This window comes from Haliaeetus albicilla, chromosome 5 (assembly GCF_947461875.1).
Source record: "Haliaeetus albicilla chromosome 5, bHalAlb1.1, whole genome shotgun sequence".
Classification (NCBI taxonomy): Eukaryota; Metazoa; Chordata; class Aves; order Accipitriformes; family Accipitridae; genus Haliaeetus; species Haliaeetus albicilla.
The window spans coordinates 20331819-20354300 of NC_091487.1; the positions used below are offsets into that span (position 1 = coordinate 20331819).

The 22482-nt window shown below is 38.7% G+C and overlaps 1 protein-coding gene across 7 annotated transcripts in view; it reads left to right on the plus strand.

The window, feature by feature from the left end:
• PTPN21 (protein tyrosine phosphatase non-receptor type 21) overlaps positions 1 to 22482 on the plus strand; it is a 49592-nt gene that overhangs the window by 15454 nt on the left and 11656 nt on the right. For 6 of the 7 annotated variants that reach the window (XM_069783693.1, XM_069783689.1, XM_069783690.1 and 3 more), the window contains 13 exons: positions 895 to 1064; positions 3735 to 3832; positions 6345 to 6412; positions 6863 to 6933; positions 8242 to 8329; positions 8531 to 8619; positions 10717 to 10804; positions 11505 to 11584; positions 12766 to 12867; positions 13537 to 13597; positions 14152 to 14236; positions 16354 to 17819; positions 21206 to 21343. In XM_069783693.1, the coding sequence (XP_069639794.1) occupies positions 895 to 1064; positions 3735 to 3832; positions 6345 to 6412; positions 6863 to 6933; positions 8242 to 8329; positions 8531 to 8619; positions 10717 to 10804; positions 11505 to 11584; positions 12766 to 12867; positions 13537 to 13597; positions 14152 to 14236; positions 16354 to 17819; positions 21206 to 21343 (2604 nt within the window). The remainder of the gene's footprint in view (positions 1 to 894; positions 1065 to 3734; positions 3833 to 6344; positions 6413 to 6862; positions 6934 to 8241; positions 8330 to 8530; positions 8620 to 10716; positions 10805 to 11504; positions 11585 to 12765; positions 12868 to 13536; positions 13598 to 14151; positions 14237 to 16353; positions 17820 to 21205; positions 21344 to 22482) is intronic. The other variant, XM_069783694.1, reaches the window with a different exon arrangement.

Below are 22482 nucleotides of genomic sequence, written 5' to 3' on the forward strand. Positions count from 1 at the left end.
TAAGTGCTTATGACTAACATCTGTGAGTTGCCACAACAGGCTCAGGGACTGTTTGCAAATAAAGAGTAGGTTTGATGATGTTTTAGTTGAGGGCCCTTATGTATGTGAATTGGTTATCTGGAAGTAATGTCTCCTTTTGATATTAAATGTCTCTCCAGTTCTCTAAGTTTTCAATAACCCATAGCCTTAGTCAGTGTTTTAAAACCTTGTTGTGGTTTAACCCCAGCCAGCAGCTCAGCCCCACGCAGCCACTCGCTCAGTCCCCCCTGGTGGGATGGGGGAGAGAATTGGAAGAGTAAAAGTGAGAAAACTTGTGGGTTGAGGTAAAGACAGTTTAATAGGTAAAGCAGAAGCCGCACACACAAGCAAAGCAAAACAAGGAATTCATTCACCACTTCCCATCAGCAGGCAGGTGTTCAGCCATCTCCAGGAAAGCAGGGCTCCAGCACGCGTAACGCTTACTTGGGCAGACAAATGCCGTCACTCCGAACATCCCCGCCTTCCTTCTCCCCCCAGCTTTATATGCGGAGCATGACGTCCTATGGTCTGGAATGTCCCTGGGGTCAGTTGGGGTCAGCTGTCCCGGCTGTGTCCCCTCCCAACTTCTTGTGCACCCCCAGCCTCCTTGCTGGTGGGGTGGTACAAGAAGCAGAAAATGCCTTGACTCTGTGTAAGCACTGCTCAGCAATAACTAAAATATCCCTGTATTATCAACACTGTTTTCAGCACAAATCCAAAACACAGTCCCATACTAGCTACTATGAAGAAAATGAACTCTATCCCAGCCAAAGCCAGCACAAACATTTATTTCTAAGTAGCAAGGCTTTCATACAATGTATTTTATCTAATATTGCAATATTAACTTTTTTCATCATTGAAATGCCTCTTTTTCAGATTACATATTTCAGTCTGTGGTATTATAATAAACAGAATCAGCGCAGATGGGTAGATTTGGACAAGCCTCTGAAAAAGCAGCTGGACAAATACGCCTTGGAGCCAACTGTGTATTTTGGAGTAGTGTTCTATGTGCCTACTGTTTCTCAGCTTCAGCAGGAGATTACCAGGTAAACTTCATACATGTGTCTGTAATTTTGCTTTCAGCATTCTGAAATGTATGGTTTATTTAAAAATTGTCTGCATCCCTGCCCCCCCCCCCCCCCCCCCGAGAAATGGAAATTATTACTTTAGGCAGAATTTATGTTCAAACTATGTATTTATTTCCCTTTTGAATATTTAAAATATGTGATAAACTAAGCAACTAACTTTTTGGTGATCTTAGGAATCTGTTCAAACCTGTGTTCAGTAATGGGCATACTTGCATGGTCAGACTTTTAATTGTTTTAGTCTCTTCATGTTTAGCTCTTTGTTTGGTTGTTTTTTTGTTTTGAAGGGCCACATGTTGCTTTCAGGGACGTCTGTCCTGCACAAAGCACATGCAGAGTTTTTTGAGCTGCGCTTTCCTTTATTTTGCTTTCAGTACCTTCTGTACTTTCACTACAGTGCATTGGCAAACTACAGGCTAAGCTTCAGCTTGTGATTTGTTTGTGTATCACTGGGCAATGAAGATGGATGTTAGCTTTGATATCATATATCCATTTCTACTGTGAATCCGGGGAACATCACATAAGTGGTGCTCACTGCAGGGGAAAAGTAAAATTGAGCATATATACTGGCCAGTTATTCCTATGGGCCTATACCTTGGCTTCTAGTGTCTTAATGTATATAGTTGTTCTGATATAATTTTTAACAGGCAAGTAAGTACAAAACCAGTAACTGGATTAGAAACATGTATTTGTTATTTCAAAAAAATATGTGCTTGCATTAGTTAACCCATTTAAGGGGATAACTGCAAGTTGGCCCTGCTTTTGAGTAGGGAGTTGAACCAGATGATCGCTCAGAGGTCCTTTCCAGCTTAATTTGTTCTGTGGTTACATGAAACTGTCCTTATATACTCTGGTGCTAAAATACCTTGCCAGAGACCTTTTCCTCTAATTGTAGTGTGAAAGATTTTCAGGGAGATAAGCCTCTTGGTGCAGACACTGCTGCTGTAATGTATTGCTCAATGCTTGGCCGCTTTAGTTTTTGTTTTATGTGTAATTTCTCTAAGATTATTTTCTTTCTGAAAACTCTGAAGTTTTGTGCTTTTTCTCAGGATTTTTACTGACTTAAAAAGTAATTCTAGTGGTCTTTTTTTTTTTTTTAATCAATCTTTGGTTCAGATTCTGTGCTTGTTGGTGTACTAGGATGCATCTGAGTAAGAGAAATGTCATGGTGTTGCATTGAAGAGCTAAATTGCCTGAAAAACCTTGAATATTCTTCTCCAGCATATATTTAAAGAATATGATGTTTATGCTGGAGCTGTAACAGCAATTTTGCAGTTTGCTGCCACGTAGAAAGCAGGAATTTATGTGCCAACCTTATACTGAAGTTCTAGAGGATGTTACTTGCTTTGATTAGTCTGGATTAGTTTCAGAAATCTGTGGATTTTTTTTCATGCCTTTTCAATATAAACGAGATTGAGCAAGTTTAAGTAAATTACATGTTTAATGTATACCAGGAAATGGAAATGTCATAGACAAAAGAGATGGTATTTGTACTATTGTGAAGTGGTGTCAAGGTTCTTCATCTGTATGTTTACTTTTCCTAGCGGTTCTGTGAACAGAGCTTACGTTCTGCTGCTTGACTGGGAAGATTTATTTCCCCAAATGCCTTGATATGCAGTGGCTTTTTCCTTTCCTTGGTTTTTTTAAGGCCTGGTTTAGTCCCAGCTGTTCTTGTGTGTGCTGTATAAGCATATTATCTACTGTCATATGGCATACTGCTTTTCTGTGGTAGGATCCAGAAGAGTCTAAACAATGTTTATAAAATGTCACTGTATTTAACAGGCTGTTAAATAGTGAGGGAAGAGAGCCATCTTGTAGCTTGATAAAAATCTGTGTGGAGTTTACCTGACCTTTGTAATTACTGAATGAATTGCAGCACATGCTTCCATGTTCTCAGTATTAAAGCCTTACTTCACAGGAGTTAATGTACAGTATGGGGAAGTTAAGAAGTTTTTAAAACTAGACTTACAGAAGACAAATGCCCTTCTTGGCAAATCTGTGTAGCTATAATGGTATTTTTGAGTTTTGAGGTGTTTTGGGCTCAAGATAGGGTGTTCCATGGATGGCTGGAAGGGGCACAAGAATTAAAGAACAGTGGTTCGGATTGTGTACAAATGGTACTGCTTGTAGTCGTTGCATGTACAAGAGAGATAACCCAGGAAAAAGTCAGATTAAAGGGAAAAAAATGGTGCCTTGAAAGTGAGAACAAAACGTACTCAGAAGTTGCAATGCAGAAATGAAAGTCACTGTTGTGATTGAAGGGTTGTGCAATGTTGGATCTGTTGGAAGAGAATGCAGCAATACAGCAGCAGTGTACTGAACATTGTAAAGAGGAGATAATAAGAATATTAAGGAGAGAAGAGGTAAAAAAAATTATGAGAGTATGGTAGTAGATAGAAATCGTGGAGATTCTTTTATTTTAAAAGGTAACAGAATTTGATTCTGCAGTGGTATTTGAAAGCTAAGGGAGGAGTTAACAACGACCATGAAGTAGTGGGTCTGAATGATGAGGAAGACTACCCTGCACACAAACCAGGGAATGCAGAGAGGAATAGGAGATGCAGGCATATTCATCTGCACTCTCTTTAAATTAAGAAGCCCACACTAGCTTTTTCCTTTTTTCCCATGTAGGTATCAGTATTATTTGCAATTAAAGAAAGATATCTTGGAGGGCAACATTCCTTGCACACTGGAACAAGCAATACATCTGGCTGGTTTAGCTGTTCAGGGTAAGTAAGGCAATTGTGCCAGTTAGCTAATGTTGCATTAGAAACTTTGGTGAGTTATTTTCTATAGCGTGTTTTCTATTTATTGCTCAAACACCCAATTCAGTAAGTTATGAAAGGCTTGCTCCTTAGAACTTTGTCATATGGGCTGAGGAGGTGGAGCAGTAGGATCAGTGGTCCCAAACTTGCTGGTATTGCTGTGCAGTCCTCAGAGGTGTGCCTGGGTATCTAACATGTATTTTCAGGAGTTGGGTTTGAACTGGACATTGGAGTTCCTTTGGGGGCAAAGGCTTTAGTTGTCTGCTTACATCGACAGACCTTTCATCCATTTCTGTTAATGAAGACTCTTTATTCTGACATGGTAACAAGGGAAAGAGACATGTTTTAATAAATAAGCAAATTTGAATGTACCGTAGTACTTGTATCTCCGCTTTTTCTCCCAAATATCTGAACACCTATGATTATTTCAAGTTAGCATGCAAGACTGTTAACAATTCCTATGTTCAAATCACTCCTGAAGACCCATTTCTGTGATATCTACGTGAAAATGGCTGCTTTATTTAACTGGGGTCATGTGGGATAGAGTATACACCAGAAAACCACCAGTCTTAAGTCTGCCTGCACTGATTATGTCTGGTGTTCCCTGCTAACATGCTTGTTTGATCTTAAATCTCTCAAAACAGAAGTTTTTAATGGCAACAGCTTTGTTTAGTATGTTTGTATATTGCTTCACAGTGAATGTCACTCCAGTATATCTAACAGCAATTGTACATCTGCCAAATTTGAAAGGGGCTTAAAATCATTGGCAGTACATACAACTTAAGGGATTTTTGCCTTTTTAAAATTACATGTGTTGGTAGTATCACGTTAAAGACGATGATTATGCTTTTTGAAAATGTGGTTACTAGTGGAGTAGGGTGGATTATACTAGTGCCTTGTTTATATAACAGTGAATCTGTTTAATCCAAGCCGGGATTTAATGGTCTTTTAACTGACAAAATCTTGCTTTGTTATTTTCATATCTTTGGACAGTGTAAATGTCTCTCTGCTCAGTGAGTTGTTTATAGAAATCTTTCAATATAATCCTCTTTCCAGATGGAAAATATTTATCCTTTCAGCTTTCACATTCCTTTTTCAGTCTTGTATAAGAGAGAAACTGTATATGTTGCTAACACAGTGAAAAAACAATTCAGAAAAAATGCAGGGTCTAAAATAATGTGCTCCGATGACTGAAGTAGCTTATACCAGGTAGGTTAGTTAATTTTAGCTGGTGAATGAACAGAAGCAGTTTGCTGTGTCGAGTGAACTGGTTTCAAGAATGATCTGTATTTGAAATAATGACAATAGGCTAATTCTAAACACTGCTTTACCTCAAGTGCTGTGTTGGTATAGCATGTCACAAGTTCTCCCCTTTCATCATAAATAACTTGCATATTAATTGTTAATGCTTAATACAAATTTGGTTCTTAAATGTCTCTAAAATTATACTATTATGGACAAGGATCTGTGGCAATGTAAATCGCATCTGTATACTTGGGGAGTGTGTTTATTTTTTTGGGAGCAGCTTTTCCATACAGACTGCTGTTCCACAGTTTCTCCTGTGAGACTGGTACATAACTTTTCCAATTTAGACTGTTCTATTCCTCTCCTTTGAAATGCTGGCTAGTTTTTTCCTGGAAACAGAAAAAGAGGCAAATTCCTTGGGATGCACTTTGGCATGACATAAAATCAAAACTGTTATTAAAGTCAAAACTGTTATTAAGTCCCTTCTGAGCATGCCCCTGAGTCTGGGAAGGCTTCTAGGTCTGACTTTCTACACGCCTGGGTGCAGGGAGCTGTAGAAGCCTTGAGAGGGGAAGGGTGCTACAGCTGCTCTGTGCAGTGTTTGAGTCCAGCTGCAAGTTAGAGCAGTCTACCAGTGCTATACTGCAAGTAATTAAGTATCTGACAGGAGGGAGTGAAGATGGAGCCAGACTCTTAGGCAACGGGCACAAATTGAAATACAGGAAATTTCGTCTAAACCTAATAAAAGTTTGCTGTTGTGAGAGTGGTGAAACACTGGAACAGGTTGTCCAGAGAGGTTGTAAAGTCTCCATCCTTTGTAGTCAAAACTTGACCGGAGAAGACTCTGAGACAGTCTGCTGTAGCTGACCCTGCTTAGGGCTAGATCTCCAGAGGCCCCTTCCAACTTCAACTATTCTGTGATTAAAAACCAAACAAATAAAAACTGCAAGGAACTAAGGAACTTGGAGCAACACTTTGATTATTTTATCATTTCTTCTCCTTTCCTACCCACAAGGAGTGTTACCAATTTTTCTGAACAAGGTAGAAAGATGGGAAGTGTTTTTATTTTTACTCTTCATAAATATTACTGGTTAGTTTGTTCCATTATTTTACTTTCAGATCATAGTTCAATAGGATGGAGATTTGCTACTTGGAGATCCTGCTGCAATTAATCGGGTATTGAATCATTTTGTTGCAAATGTTTGAATCCAAGAAATTTTTTATCTTTTAGCTGATTTTGGAGACTATGATCAGTATGAATCTCAGGAGTTTCTACAAAGATTTGCTTTGTTTCCAGTGGTAAGTATTTACTTTAAATTGATACATTAAAATTCTTAAATTGATAAATATAAATTTAAATCTTTCTTTAGATTGGTAAATGCAAATCATTATTAAAGACTCCATGATCTATCTATCTGACTGCTCCCTAGATTGTCAAATTCAGTAGAGGTTTTCTTTGAGACTGGAGTGAGATGCGATACCTTATATTACACAGAAGCAAAGACGTTGCAAGATCTTTTCAATTTTATTATATATTACACTGAAAAGAAGGTTGGGGTGGAGATGGGAAAGTGAGTAAAACCACTTCAAAACAGTGTTTGTGCTTTTTGTTTTTATCTGTGTGCATATTACAGCATCTAAGGTCCAAGACTAGAGTGGAGGGTTGATTCGCCTGCATAAAGAAACTATAACCATTTAATTTTGCAGAATTTTTTGTATTTCATTCTATAAACACTATCTTGCCTTAAGGGTTGGCTACAAGAAGAAAAAATATTGGAAGAAGCAACACAGAAAGTTGCCTTGCTACATCAGAAGTACAGGTAAAACTTCCTAAAACTCTTTATTGCTTAATTTTGATGTGATTGCTACAGTAGCTCAGGAAGTTGGGAATCTCAGAAGACAGTTGGACTAATTTCACCTCCCATTTAAATGAGTTTTCCACTGATACTTCTGCATTAAAATTGCAAGAGGTTTTGCTGAATGAAAGTGAAAAGAGAACAGAATGACTGATAAAATAAATGAGAGGATTCTGCTTGAAAATTAAGAACACAGGACACAATTAAATAGTGTGACTTCACCTGTATAATGTTTCTGAAACTTGTTTATATGAAGTTGTGACCCCAGTAAGGATGTTTCTTGATAAACAACATTGGCAGATACTGAGGGCAGTGTAAATTTAGAGGCAGTCGCTGTGCCAGAATGCTTATGATCTTAAGTAAAAGGTAGCTAAGATGCAGTTGTCCAAGACAAAGGAAAGTTCTCCTGTTGTCAGTTCATCAGTGAGAAATACTGATTACTTTTCCTGTATTGTTTTAAAATAAGCATTTGAAAATTTCAAATCAATTTATCTTTGAAATGCTTTCCTAACAAGATTGCATGGTTAAGGTTCAGCAAAGAAAACTTGATGTGCATGACATTAGGAAAAAGTAAGGAAACAGAGAGACTGATGATTGAAGAAGTATTGAGAGACATAAGAATGAGCATGACAGGATTTTGCAGGTAGAGATAATGTCTTTTATGAGATCAACTGAGGTAGATAGGGAACCATAAGCTTTTAATCCTTGTGTCACTACTGCAAGTCTGTGAGAAAACTGTCTTTGCCACTTGGTCTAGTTAAAAAAAATACTACCTTTACCTACAGATCTTGTCCTTCTCATGTTTTCAAACCATTACAGTTAAAATTCTGTCAGCATTTAGAAAATGAGGCGCTCTTTCTTGAAATGTGAAGCATCAAACTTCATATTGGTCCTAAACATGTATACTGCAGTAGGAGAAATACACATCTTGAACACGCGTGCCAGAATAATCATTCTGATAAAGTGAGAAAATACGGTGGCAATGATGGATTTGAAGAAGAATGTGATAATTGTCTGCCATTAGCAGAAATGATAATTTTAACTGGTCTTTGTAGCCATTTACCCCTAGAGATGCCTGAGAGAAAGAAGTTACTAGAATTGGCGTAAAGGCTGAGACAAATATATCAGCCATTGGTGCAGAGGAAAACAGCATGATTTGATGGTTGTCTGGATGTCTTGGAGATGCTTTTCAAGCTTTGACTGTGTCAGAGTAAAACAAAGATGATTTTTTTCTTACTGAGAGTACTAGCTGATTGTTGTTTTCATTTGTAGAGGCCTTACTCCTCCTGATGCGGAAATGTTATATATGCAAGAAGTAGAGAGAATGGAGGGCTATGGTGAAGAGACCTATCCTGCAAAGGTAAACAGGGCTTTGATCTCTGTCTCAGTTGCTTTTTTTCCCCTGTTTAAAAAAGATTTACTTCCTGCCAAAAATAAATAAAACCCCAAAACCACACCACTCCTTTTCTCCCACAGAACTGTAAAAGTAGTTGCTCCTCATGTAAGTTTGCTTTCAAAGCCCTTTTTCTGTATTTGCATAATTTTTTGCAACTTCTTACAGGACAGCCAAGGAAGTGACATATTCATTGGAGCATGTCTTGATGGTATCTTTGTGAAACACAAAAATGGTCGTCCTCCTGTTGTATTTAGGTTAGTATTGTTCTTATATAAAATGTGAAGTGCACAAAGATATTTTAAAAGTGTTTCTCATTAGCATGAATGACTCTTAGGTGTGATGTGTATTTATTCTTTTGATAAACTGGAACACAGTCTTGCAGTCGTCATGCTACAGTGAATACTGAGGTCCATGAGAGTTTTTCAATGTATTGACTGCAGGATGAATCTCTTTAAGCCAGATTAATTCTAAAAGATGAATGTTTAATACACATTCCATTGCAAAACATCTATTGAGTCAAAAAGGAGCAATTCTTTGCATATAGAACTTCTTAAGTCCCAAGATGGGCACATCAATTCACTTAGAAATATTCAACTGCAAAATTATCCAGGAGTTCCTTTCATATATTACATGTAAAAGAAATAGAGGAGAGTCACATGATAATATTTGTTTCATTATTTTGGATTCATACATTGTTTTAGTTTATTATTTAATGTTCTGATAGTTAAATTGTGAAATGGCCTTGTTCCCAATGATTTCGAGAGGGGTTGTTTGGGCATCTTTGGACAGAATTTGAAATAAATTTAAAAAAATACATACCGAATTTTTTTAATGAATCTTAGTAATCTGCAGTTATCGCTAGAGCAAGAAAGGCTTTATTCTTGGTGAACTTTAGTCTTCCAGAGTTGAATTTTTGGCTGCATATGAAAAGAATCTTGAAATCCTGAGGTCTAACAGTTACTGGAACTCATGGTGAATTTCTGGGGTTAAAGAAAGTAGCAACTGTACTTCTTTTGTTAGTGGTCTTGTTTTTTACTGAATTTATAAATTCGGTATTGTTAACTGTGCTTCACAAAAATCTCTATCTCTGCTGCTGATAGGAGAGCTGATGCCAAGTTCTTTTTAATTGTGTAGAGTTGTAGAAGTGCCCTAGTCTGCTTTCTTGCAGAACGAAGCAACAACGGTTCTGCTGTCTGACTTTCCAAGCACACAGGGGAGAGGAATAAAGCTTTGTCCATGCATTTCATATAATTTCCCAAATAATTGTGAAAGCAGTGTCTGTATAAACATAAGAAAAAAGTTGCACATTGGAGAGCATCAGAAAGTACTCCTATTCCAATTTCAGGGTCCAGTTTTCTGCTCTGTTGCTTATTTGTTGTATGACTATGGGCAGTTCTACTGGGGATAGAGATGTCGTGGTATTTGGGTGGCAAAAAAGTGTAGACAAATGGCCCACTAGTACAGTTTACAAAGGCTGTGTTATGCTTCAGATTGTTGCAAGTAATTCTGTAATTGCGTCCATAAATGCCTATGAACCAAGGCCTTAAATTTGAGGGGTCCTTGTTCTACATCAAAATGGGGACATTAATGTTTCTCTACCTCGTGCATATGATGGTGAGTAGCTATAGAAAATGCTATCAGCCACATCTGTATAATGCAAATGGAAGTCATATAAATACCTTTAGAGAGAGTCTTGTATGTAGATCATGCTTTTCCCCTGTGTTTGTGCACTGCAGAATATTCTTTTATTAAATCAATGATATAGACTTCATTTACAGTAATGTAATACAAATGGAGCAAACTACATTTATATTTAACAAGAAGTTGTATAAATACATGGTATTATATTTCTTGCAGTCCAACTTTTTCTCATCTGTCAATATGCAAGAGAGTGCTAGAAAATATGTATAATAATTCCTTAATGGCTTTGTTTAGTATAGATTTTTTTTTTTTCCCCCTCTAGAATGTATGGTTTGCTTTCAAGCAGTCAGGACATTATAATTTACTGAGAACTAAATTTGTCTAAATTTGATTTTTTTAATTTTTTTTTTTAAAGAAGAACACTTGAAAGAATTTCAAATGGAAGACAAGTAATAAACTTATTACTGTTTGTTATGTTGCTGGTAGTATGTTGCTCATCATCAAAAGAGTTAGTCACATATTTTCCTTTCAGCAGTCGTTTAATGGATATGGAAGTGATGGGCTGCAACTTGTTCAGACAGATTGATGAACTTCTTATTTGTTCTCAGTTCTTTATCCATATTCTTGGTGGTGGTTCTGTTCTACAGTTGCATTTTCTGTGGTTTGAAAATCGGAGCTTGCCAGTCATGTTCTATCCCTTTTGTGTGCAGGTGGCATGATATTGCCAACATGTCCCACAACAAATCGTTTTTCGCATTAGAGCTGGCAAACAAAGAAGAGACAATCCAATTCCAAACTGTGAGTAGATTTTTACTTTTATTTTTTTTGCACTAAGGCATCAGTAAATAAAAACACAAGTTAAGACTGCTAATTTAACTCAAAGGATAAAACCTACTTTTTATATATTTAGCAACTTTGAACTGTATGAATAAGTCAAAAGTAATAATACTGTCTCTGGCTAGCTTTCTACGGGAGGATGTTAAATATCTGACCTTTTATGTTGAGTACGTTGACAAGTTTGGTTCAGGTAGTCATAAACATTTCCATCCATTCCAGTAAAATTTCTAGCATATTGTTTCAACTTTTAAATCAGTGGCATTTAAAGATAAGCATGGTCTTAGAGCTTTGCTGGAATGGGCCATGGCAGAATTAATTTTATGTAGCATTTACTAGTTGCCTTTGTCAAGAAGGCAGCTGTTGGCAGTCTTATGGCATGATATATATATACTGTAAATTGTGTTAGTGTTATAGCTGATAAGAGTGTCTTCAACAAAAGGCTTCTACTTTCAACTTTTCATAAATAATGAAATTGTTAGGTTAGAGTTGCATGTTCAGGCCTACAGTTTTAGGGAAAACCTGGTGACAGTAATGAAGTTATATTAAAATAAAATGGGTCAATGCTAATTTAATCTCAAAAATTACAGTGGCTTGTCTGAAAGCAAGTGAAGGGTATGCATATTTGGCCTAATATGCAAATTTTATTTTTGTTTTTTGGCAGGAAGATATGGAAACAGCAAAATATGTGTGGAGGATGTGTGTGGCTAGACACAAATTTTACAGACTAAATAAATGCAGCCTGTAAGTAGAACACATTAGCAGAACTCTTGGTGCCCTTGAAGCTTGCATTGGGAAGTGATATCTTTTATAACCTCTGTAGTGTCTTTACTGTCCTTTTTAAATGGTAGTAATTAATGACTTGGGGTTTTTTTCTTAATTTTTTTTGAGAAAATACTTAGCAGCAGTTTCTCAAGCATGTTCTGCTTTATAACAGAGGATAATATTAAACACTGAAATCTTACCAAAAGTAGTAGTGTTTGGCCGCTGCTGCTGGATCTCAGTGCTATGACAGACTTCAGTTGCTTTGGGGGCTACTATTGCTAGAATGTTTGTGAGTTACTGGAATCACTGGGATTTTGGCCTGGGTTTGGGTGAACTGCTTTGAAAGGACACTCTAGAGGCCTTTAAAAGGGCGGGAAGTGTATGTGAAGCACTCTTGAAATGTGCTGGATTGACAGCTGAGAGGTATGTGGTCCTTTGGATATCCATGGAATCTGTATAGCTCAAGTAGCACCAGTGCAAAGTAAATTTAATACAATTCATCAAATTAAATTTAAATGGGCTGGTCTCCAGCTTGTAAATCAAGGGCTGGAATTTGAGCTACTTCACTGGTACAGCTTTCCTTCAGTTAAGTTACTTTAGTCAAAGAATAGAGAATTAGACCCAGTGAATAGTCTGCCATAAAGAAGCACGATTCCCAAATGTTCCATTCCTCTTCTTTGTACACAAGAAGATAACTATGGAGGGGTTGGTCCAAAATTTGCTGAGGCCAGTGGAAAGATAATGGAATATTTTGTACCACAGATGACTTGCTAGTGTGTTTAATCCTAATTTATTTTAGAAGAGTAAGATGGATTTGGAATAGAGTAGACCTCATACCTCCGAGCTTGTAAACCTGGCTGCCTCCTGAGAGGGATAAGAAGCGGTCGTAGAGGTAGTGGATTTGTGGGGCTTGCGCATTGCTATCTGAATAATTCCAGTTCTACAGTTCTGTATTGAATGTCAGTCTCTAGGATTACTTATTTCAACCCTTTCACCACAATGTGGTTTTACTAATAGGTGAAGTCCTTAAAAAAACTTTTCTTATCATCTCTACTCTAAGATTCCCTGTCATCTGGTCCTGCTGCTGAAAACTGTCTTATGCATGCCTGTATTAAGTTCAGGGGTTTTTTTTTCTTTATCTGTACGTACCTTGTCTTTAGAGACTCCCTGGACTCTCCACCTGAGGAGGGCTCTCAGAAATCTTCCCTCATTCTTTCCCTTCCACGCTTTCCAATCCTTTCTCGTCCTTCACTTCCCAAAGGGTGAGCTGAAAAATCATCTTTCTTTATGAAATCTGGCAGTTCCTGCATTTGTATTATTCTGATGTCTTTTGACTTCTGTCTTGCTGCAAGATGCAGAGTACAGGTGCAGTGTAAGGTGGAGAAAAAGGAGCTTAAGGTTTCTGAACCGTACACCCTGGAGGCAATCCAACAAATTATGAAAGTTTATTACCATTAGCTTGAATATTAGAACTTACAAATGCTCATGCAGTATAGTTGTGCTTTCCACTTCCTATAATATCTGTAACGTTACATTCTGTAAACAATTTTATGTCTGGTCTTGTAGAACAGCTAACTTACAGTATGAGATTTTATATGGGGTTCAAATTTGGAAGTAGTCCCCAGTTACTCCGCTGCTTTTTCTGCCCTGCTGCACTGCTTCAGGGGCATCTCCTTTTTATGCTTCATAGAAAAGAGGCAAAGAAATAACTGAGGTATTTTGATCCTGGTTTTGTGATTCTGCTCATACTGTCTGCAGTGGTGGTTTATGCACAGAACTCTTTCCTTTTGAGACTGTTGGGGAGGACTATTTAACACAGAGCCTGGCTCCAAGAAATGCAGAGTGATTTTTAACTGAACTTGGGAGCGCTTTCCAGGGTTTGGAATAGGTCTTGGTGTTGTTATGGTCTCACCATAAAATTTCTTCTGTAGACAAACCCAGCCTGTTACAGTGAATCCTGTGAGAAGGCGGTCTTCATCCAGGATGTCCATGGTAAGGAGAGCAAGTAGTTTTGTGTTTGCATTTTTATGGATTTCAGTTGACTTTGAATCAGGCATTAGTTTCCTTCAGTGAAATAAAATGAGCAGTGAAAAAGATGAGCCTAGTATGTGAGGAACTGTTTCTGACTTGTAGAAAAAGCTGCTATGTAATACCTGAATAATGGAATTAAAATAATGACAATGAAAAATATTTTAAACACTTCTATTTTTAGTTTGATTGCTCTGTCTCTAGGAGTCTTGTCTAGGAGACTCTCCTAGATGTCAGATGGCAAGATACAGTCTTAGGTTGGTGGTGTGGGGTTTTGGTTTATTTTTGGTCTTTTTTTTTTTTTTTTTTTTTTTTACTACTTCTTGTATGACGTCACAGGCGAAACTTACATCGTAGATTTAGAGAAATGGTTTAAGTCTAAGGCTTTGTGTGTGTGTGTGCATGTATTATACATTATATATATAATATTTTACATTATATTTAAAAAAAAACTTCAAGACTTATTTTTAAAATAAATCACAAATTTTTAACTAACAATAAGATGCTTGATTTCTCAGCCCAAGCCTCAGCCTTATATGATGCCTCCACCACCTCAGCTGCATTACAATGGTCATTATACCGAACCATATGCATCCTCCCAAGGTAGGTTCATTAAGTCCAAGGCCAGACTAAACAATTTAAGAAGGTAAAAGCTATAATTTGCACTTACAGCTACTTTAGCTACACCTGAATAAATTCATAGGGTCAACATGGGATAGGTTTGTACTACAATGCTCACTGAAGTGCTTGCTGCTACTCTAGGCATATAGGCTAATGTGAAGTAGAATCATAGAATTGTTCAGGTTGGAGAAGACCTTTAAGACCATCAAGTCCCACTGTTAACCTAGCACTGCCAAGTCTACCACTAAACCATGTCCTTAAGCACCATGTCTTCTGAACACCTCCAGGGATGGTGACTTCACCACTTCGCCTGGGCAGCCTGTTCCAACACCTGACAACCCTTTCAGTAAAGAAATTTCTCCTAATATCCAATCTAAACCTCCCCTGGCACAGCTTGAGGCCATTTCCTCTCATCCTATCACTTGTTACTTGGGAGAAGAGACCAACACCCAGCTCGCTACAACCTCCTTTCAGGTAGTTGTAGAGAGCGATAAGGTCTCCCCTCAGCCTCCTCTTCTCCAGGTTAAACACCACCACTTCCCTCAGCTGCTCTTATGGGATATGAGCAAAGTTAGTTATGATAGCATATACAGCAAGTATAGACTGTGGTCCCTTATGGCATTGTGAGATCCTTGTCAATATTGATCTTAATAGCCGTGAAGAGTAACTGAGCCCTGAGACAATTCAGACAATTAAAAAAAAAATATTAAACCCAGGATGCAGGAAGAGAGCAGTTTCTCTCAGAGTTTGCTAGACTACAAAGTGGTGGAGAATTCAAAGGCTTAGGAGTTCTGCAAGTTACGGAATTGGTATACATTTGATTGAAAAAAGGAAAGGAAAAAACCCCGAGCAAACCCTAATTACAATTCTCAAGGAATGTACACTCCTAATTTAAGCGGTTTACAGTGGAGTCATGGCTGTTTTCTTTCCTTTTTTTTTTGATTGTTACACATTGTGTCTTTAATTAACAAAGTTACTTCCCTGAAGGGCTTAATCTAATCTTTTGTGAAGTTGACTCAGTTTTGATAGGGACCTTCCAGTCCTACATGTTTTCTGGGTAAAAAAAAAATACTGTGACAACTCACTAGTAAGGGAATAAGCACCTTTTCTATTAAATAGAGTTACACAAGTATTCATGAAGGTACAGGTATATAAACTCAGAATGTAACTGAATTCTTTCTAATATAGTGTTGGAATTATTGCTGGATACTTGCTACTGCACACATCCTATTTTGAACAATTTTTTTCACAAACAAAAGAATTTCTGATTATTAGCAAATTCATTAACATAAGTATGGCAATTATTTTGGTGAACCTGGAGAGTTAAATCATGAAAGGCATCGAAAGCAGTGACTGAACTGTTCTCTTCTGGAGCTTGGCAAATTGTACATCCAATGAAGTAATGGTTAAATTATTAAATATATATTGGATGTATAAACTGTTAGATCATTTTCTTTACCCATAAGAGTGGTTATACGTTAATGTGCAGACAATATATGGTGGTGGTTTGAACTGTCTCCAAGATTTCTGAAGAAAAGGTAATTTGATTTTTTGTTTTTAAAGGTCTTGTGGTACTATATCTATTTACAGCTGGGGGGGGGGGAGAAGAAGAGTGAGGGGGTTTTTTGTTTGGTTGTTGTGGGGGTGCTTTTAGGTTTTTGGTGCCTTTTTTTGTTTGCACTTTTTTTTTTCCTTGCTGTTTAAACTGATCTCATTAGATTAGTGCAAACCTTGGTGTAGACTTTCTTTCTTTCAGTTAATGTGGTTTAAGATTGATATGGATTTTGTTTAACTTGGACTGAAACTTAGCAAAGCTACCATAAACAGAAGAAAGCCATTCTTAAACAGAGACAATGTTTTCCGATAGTAATTTGCATCATCTAAATGAACATAATAGGTTATTCTGGTACGAATACCTTAGGTATCAACAACAACAAAGTTCGGGTTGTGGGGTTGGTTTTTTTTCTTTCTCATTTCAATACATAGCTAAGAATAAGTGAGATTTTGAAAATCTCAGACATTGGTTAGGTACATCTTAAGAGAGGATATCTTTGTTTGATGTCTTGGACATAAAGATTGTTCTTAAACTTTCCTTTCAGATAACCTCTTTGTGAGCAATCAGAATGGATACTACTGTCACTCTCAGACTAGCTTGGACAGAGCCCCTCATGACTACAGTGGTCGGATCCGCAATGGTAGTGTCTATAGTGCACATAGCACAAACTCCTTGAACAATCCACAACATTACTTGCAGCCGTCCCCCATGTCCTCTAACCCAAGCATTACTGGAAGCGATGTCCTCAGAACTGATTATGTCCCATCACATAGACATAGTGCACTAATACCACCTTCTTATCGTCCCACGCCAGACTATGAAACTGTGATGAGACAGCTCAACAGGGGAATGGTGCACACAGATAGGCAGAGTCATTCAATGAGAAATCTTAACATCAGCAATTCATATGCTTACAGCAGGCCTGATGCCTTAGTTTACAGTCAACCTGAAATACGAGAACACGCTCACTTCGCTTCCCCACAATCTAACCATTATCCATTTAATCTGAACTACAGTTTTCATAGCCAATCCCCCTATCCCTATCCCGCTGAAAAGCGCCCAGTTGTTGGGGCAGTCAGTGTGCCTGAGTTGACAAATGTGCAGCTCCAGGCTCAGGACTATCCAGCACCAAATATAATGAAGACCCAAGTCTATCGACCACCTCCCCCATACCCGTACCCAAGACCTGCAAATAGTACTCCAGACCTTTCACGACACATCTACATTAGCAGCAGCAATCCAGATCTTATCACAAGGCGAGTGCACCATTCTGTCCAGACATTTCAGGAGGATAGCCTGCCTGTGGCACATTCTCTTCAGGAGGTCAGTGAACCTCTAACATCGGCACGCCATGCTCAGCTGCAGAAGAGGAACAGTATTGAAATAGCAGGCTTGACTCCCAGCTTTGAAGGAATAAGAATTAAAGAGAGGACCATGTCAGCTTCTGCAGCAGATGTGGCTCTTCCAAGAGTTATCTCAGAAGGGTCACAGCCCAACATTCTGATGGAGAGAACAAAGCAAAAAGAAAGTGAGCAAGAAGAAAGTGTGAACTGTGATCATAAGAAAACCCTTTCAGATGCCACTATGCTGATTCACAGCAGTGAGGAAGAAGAAGAATTTGAAGAAGAAAACAAGGCTATTACAAGTCTTTCTCCTCTCCCTGAAGATCAAACCCAACTTTCATCCGTTATGGGTGGTTATTCTCATGATTCAGTACTGAACTACCCTTACAGCTCTGTTGCTTCATCTGCTGGCCCTTTGCATATTCTTGAACCTAAATTACATATTACAGAGACAGAAAAGAGAATGAAAGATATGACCCCTGTTCATTTACTAGTAGAAAGCCAGGTCCAGAGAAGAGGAGAAGGACTGCTTACTCCATCTATGTCAGAATCTGATCTTACAACATCAGGGAGATACAGAGTAAGGAAAGATTCAGTAAAGAAGAGACCTGTGTCTGATCTTTTGTCTGGAAAGAAGAATATTGTGGAAGGCCTTCCCCCGCTAGGCGTAAGTGGATACTATTATTCTTGTTTTGGGTTGTTTTGTAGCAGGAGTTGTGTGAGGCTTTTGTATGAGGTTTGGGGTTTTTTTTTTAATCAACCTGAGATGCTTTTAAAACACGTGAATTAAAAGCTAACTTAAGCTTGACCTTTATTTTTCTGTTTTTCCCTGATAACTTTGCTTAGCTATCTTTTATCCCTTCTTTGCCATGTCTGAGTTCTGTTTGTATAGTCCTCCCACACAAATCCAGCTGTGCAGCCTCCATCTGATATACCTAACCTGGCTAGCAACTGTAGAATGAGCTAATTTAAAGTCAGTTCTATATCCCAAATTCTGCCCTACCTGTCCTTATCTGGAACAGAAGCAACTCTTTCCATTCCACTACCAGCTTTCTAATCTTCCTCTCACTGAAAAATTGGATGTAGCTGATTGTTTGGTTTTTTTTTTAATTTGTTTGCTTTCTTCTTCTGACCTATGAGGGGGACCTGACGCATTAGGCAAGAAATTTTTCACTTGCATTCTCTTCTCTCCTCCATCCCTTCCCCTTTTCATATCCTTTCACTTTTGCCTTTTCTTCAGGCTGTTTTTATCCCACTAAAGGTATTTGTTGCTTGCCATGTCTCTTTCTCCTACTCCAATCTTATGAAGCCATAAATAGTGAACAACTGCAGGTTTCACCTTCCCTGTAATTCCCACCTCATAGAAACATCAAGGTGTGCGTGGGACTGTACAATTTCACTGGCAGTCCTTACCACTCATTTTGTTTTCAGCTTTTGTTCAGTTTTATGTAGTCTTTGGCATATTTCAGGTGCTAATGGAGAAAGACCATTTTTATTATTATTTTGCCTTTTAAAATTGATTGTTGTTAACTTTGCCTGCGTGAGTCGGTGTCATATAGTTTTCTGCACAAATTGGACTGCAGTGGAACTACCCTATACTACTGCTATAGTAACTGTTACAGCTGATGCTGCAAAAGCTAACCTATGCAAAAGCTATGTATTTAAACGGTTACTGCTCTCGCAATCTTTTGTCTGTCAGTGTGATGGGTTGACCCTGGCTGCATGCCAGGTGCCCACCAAAGCCGTTCTATCACTCCCCCATCCTCAGCTGGACAGGGAAGAGAAAAATATAACAAAAAGTTTGCGGGTCGAGATAAGGACAGGAGAGATCATTCACTAATTACCGTCACAGGCAAAACAGACTCAGCTTAGGGAAAATTAGCTCAATTTATTACAAATCAGCCAGAGTAAGGTAAATGAGAAATAAAACGAAATCTCAGAACACCTTCCCTCCACCCCTCCCTTCTTCCCGGGCACAACTTCATTCCCGGATTTCTCCACCAAGCCCCCCAGCAGCACAAGGGGGCAGGGATGGGGTTTACGGTCATCACACGTTATTTTCTGCCGCTTCACCTCCTCAGGGGGAGGGCTCATCACACTCTTCCCCTGCTCCAACGTGGGGTCCCACCCACGGGAGACAGCCCTCCACGAACTTTCTCCAATGTGGGCCATTCCCACGGGCTGCAGTTCTTCACAAGCTGCTCCAGCGTGTGTCCCTTCCACGGTGTACAGTCCTTCAGGAGCACACTGCTCCAGCGTGGGTCCCCCACGGGGTCACAAGTCCTGCCAGAAAACCTGCTCCATGGGCTCCTCTCTCCACAGATCCGCAGGTCCTGCCAGGAACCTGCTCCAGTGCGGGGTTCCCACGGGGTCACAGCCTCCTTCGGGAACCCACCTGCTCCGGCGTGGGGTCCTCCACGGGCTGCAGGTGGAGATCTGCCCCACCGTGGACCTCCCTGGACTGCAGGGGGACAGCCTGCCTCACCAGGGTCTTCACCACGGGCTGCAGGGGAATCTCTGCTCCGGCGCCTGGAGCATCTCCTCCCCTCCTTCTGCACTGACCTTGGTGTCCGCAGGGTTGTTTCTCTTACATGTTCTCACTCCTCTCTGGCGGCTGTTTTTCTCACTATCCCAACTTTTTTCCTTCTTAAAAATGTTATCACAGAGGCGTTACCACTATCACTGATTGGCTCAGCCTTGGCTGGCGGCGGGTCCATCTTGGAGCCGGCTGGTATGGGCTCGCTCTCTCTCGAACACAGGGGAAGCTGCCAGCAGCTTCTTACAGGAGCCACCCCTGTAACCCCCCCTGCTACCAAAACCTTGCCACATAAAACCAATACAGTCAGTCTTGCTGTACATGGAGCTGAACACAATTAAATGAACCTTCATCACCTTCAATTAATTTTATAATTGTGTATGCTTTTCTGAATCTCCTTCCTCCTGTTTGTTATGTGGATATAGGAAAAAAAGGTGGTACCTTCCTCCTTGTGTTCACATTTAGATAGTCACTTAATATTTTGTTCTCCAAAAGATACATTTCCAGACATTGATATGTCTACCAAAATCCTACTCTGCCTTTTCCTTCTGATAGCTATGTAAATGTTCAAGTCAGCCTTTGAAATTAAATTGATATTAAAACTTTTTCACTGGAAGTGATCAGTAAAATACTTTCTAGTTCAGTAACATTTAAGAGTGCCATTGCGTAATAGAGAATATTACCTTTTTGTATTCAATATTGAGATGAATGTCCTGGTAACAAAGGGGGCCCCTACCAATGTTTGCACGTTTTGCTTTTCAATGAACTCTTACTATTGTGTTTGTGTTCATTTCTTCACTTTTAAATGGGGTCTCATCGTCTTAGCTTTGTCTTCCCATTCCTTACTACCATTTAGCTTTTGAAAGCATTGATTATCATTCAGGCAGCGTATACACTTACATTTTCAGTGTATTTTTGTTAACAACCAAACTTAGCAACTGCAGATGAAGTTTTCTCTTACACTTTTTAAAAGAATGATTTGAATTTTATTCTTTCATAAAAATCCTCCTTTGGTATTTTTCTCAAATAATCAATCATTCTTGGTCTGGTGCAGGGCTCAGATCTGTCTGCAGTTCTGTGTTCATGTTTTGTATGCTCATTGTTATGCTCACTTCTAGGGAAGAAAAGTGCCTGCAAACTGAATAGTCTAGTAAGGAATCATTTTTGTGTATTTTTGGTGTTGGAAACTGTTTCCAGTTCTGTCCAAGAATGTTAATTATCCAGAGTTGTCACCTCACACCCTCAGTTGTGAGCTTTGTAGGGAACAGTATTTGTCATTCTCATTCAGTTTCATTAACCTGTCTGGAATGAAGACAGACTTGTATTGTGTCCTTGGAGGAATGTAGTCCCACCACCCTAATCTCTCACTGCAGTGCTTATCAAAAAAAAAAAGGTCAGAGCTGTTTGCAGAAGGGGTCAAAGAAGTATCCTTTGCTTAATTGAACTCATCTGGTTTCTGCTTTATAACTTCATCAGATATTTAAGAATATTTACAAGTTTTAGCTTTTCTTTTGTAGGGTATGAAAAAGAATAAAAATGATGCAAAAAAAATAGGGCCTCTAAAGTTAGCTGCCCTAAATGGACTAGCTTTGACTAGAATTCCTCTGCCAGATGAGGGAAAGGAAGAATCGACAAGAGCAACAAATGATGAACGGGTATGTTGAAGTTTTTTAATGCTTGATTTCTCTTTTACACTAGTGATTTTTCAAAATGAAATGCATGTGAATGGTGCTTTGTGTTGACTTTAAAATGCTTCAGATTCAAAGCAACTCAAACACTCAGAATAGGAAAAAAATGAAGAATGAGACTTCTGGTTGATAAGTTGTTGTTAGAAGTATTGGGTGTAACTCAGATTTTTCTTCAAGATTTGAGATGACAGTGATTCAGATTGTAGTTTACCCTTTGACCATATAGGAAGCAAACTAACTAGTGTCCACTGATACATTTTTGTGCCATGTCTTTCTGTTTTCTCTCTTAATTTGGGGGTTTTCCAGACTGAAAAAGTATGAAAATTCTGAGTGTGAGATTGAATTTAGTTGTAATTATTAGTAATTTGTACAAATTTAACAATAAATTTTGTAGTTAAATTGCATTCCCAGGGTACAACTTGTACAGGTTGTATTTATCTGTTTTTCTCAGGAAGATCCCTGAAAATACAGATGGAACTTGTGTGATCTGCAGAAATTTTAAATTCAGTAAAATATCTCGGATCACTGAGAGAATATCAGGCTCTAGAATTTGAGGATCATTCTTTGAGAAATATAAGACTCCATCTGCTTGTGTCAGGGTAAACAATGTCAGTAAATACACTTCAGCCTGCCTCATATATCATTAAATAGGTACAGGAAAGTGAAATACAGTCAGTATCCAGCCTGTTAAGGGCTATGTAAAACAGGGATTTCATCAAACATCCGACCAGGGAGCAACTAGATACACCAGGGTCTGCAGTGGTTATTGTACATTCTGTGACCAGTGGTCTCTTTAGAATCCAGTTCTGAGCATGGTTAGGCATCCTCAGCTGCAGACCCCCTTTAGCTCAATTTGTTGACAGTCGCTAAGCAGGGATTAGAACCTGAAGGAACAGTCCTGCTCTCATCAGCTGCAGTTTTAAGGAATAAGCCAAGAAAATTAATTGCAAGTTACACAGTAGAAGTTCAGTCTTGGAGTTTGAAGGCTTGGAGTGAGATCGATAGGAGGGAGATTTGACTGTTCATTTCAACACAGTTGAAGTTCTTTTTGAACTATATATACACCCCTTATAGATGCTAAGGGACAAAAATTAACATTGTGTAAT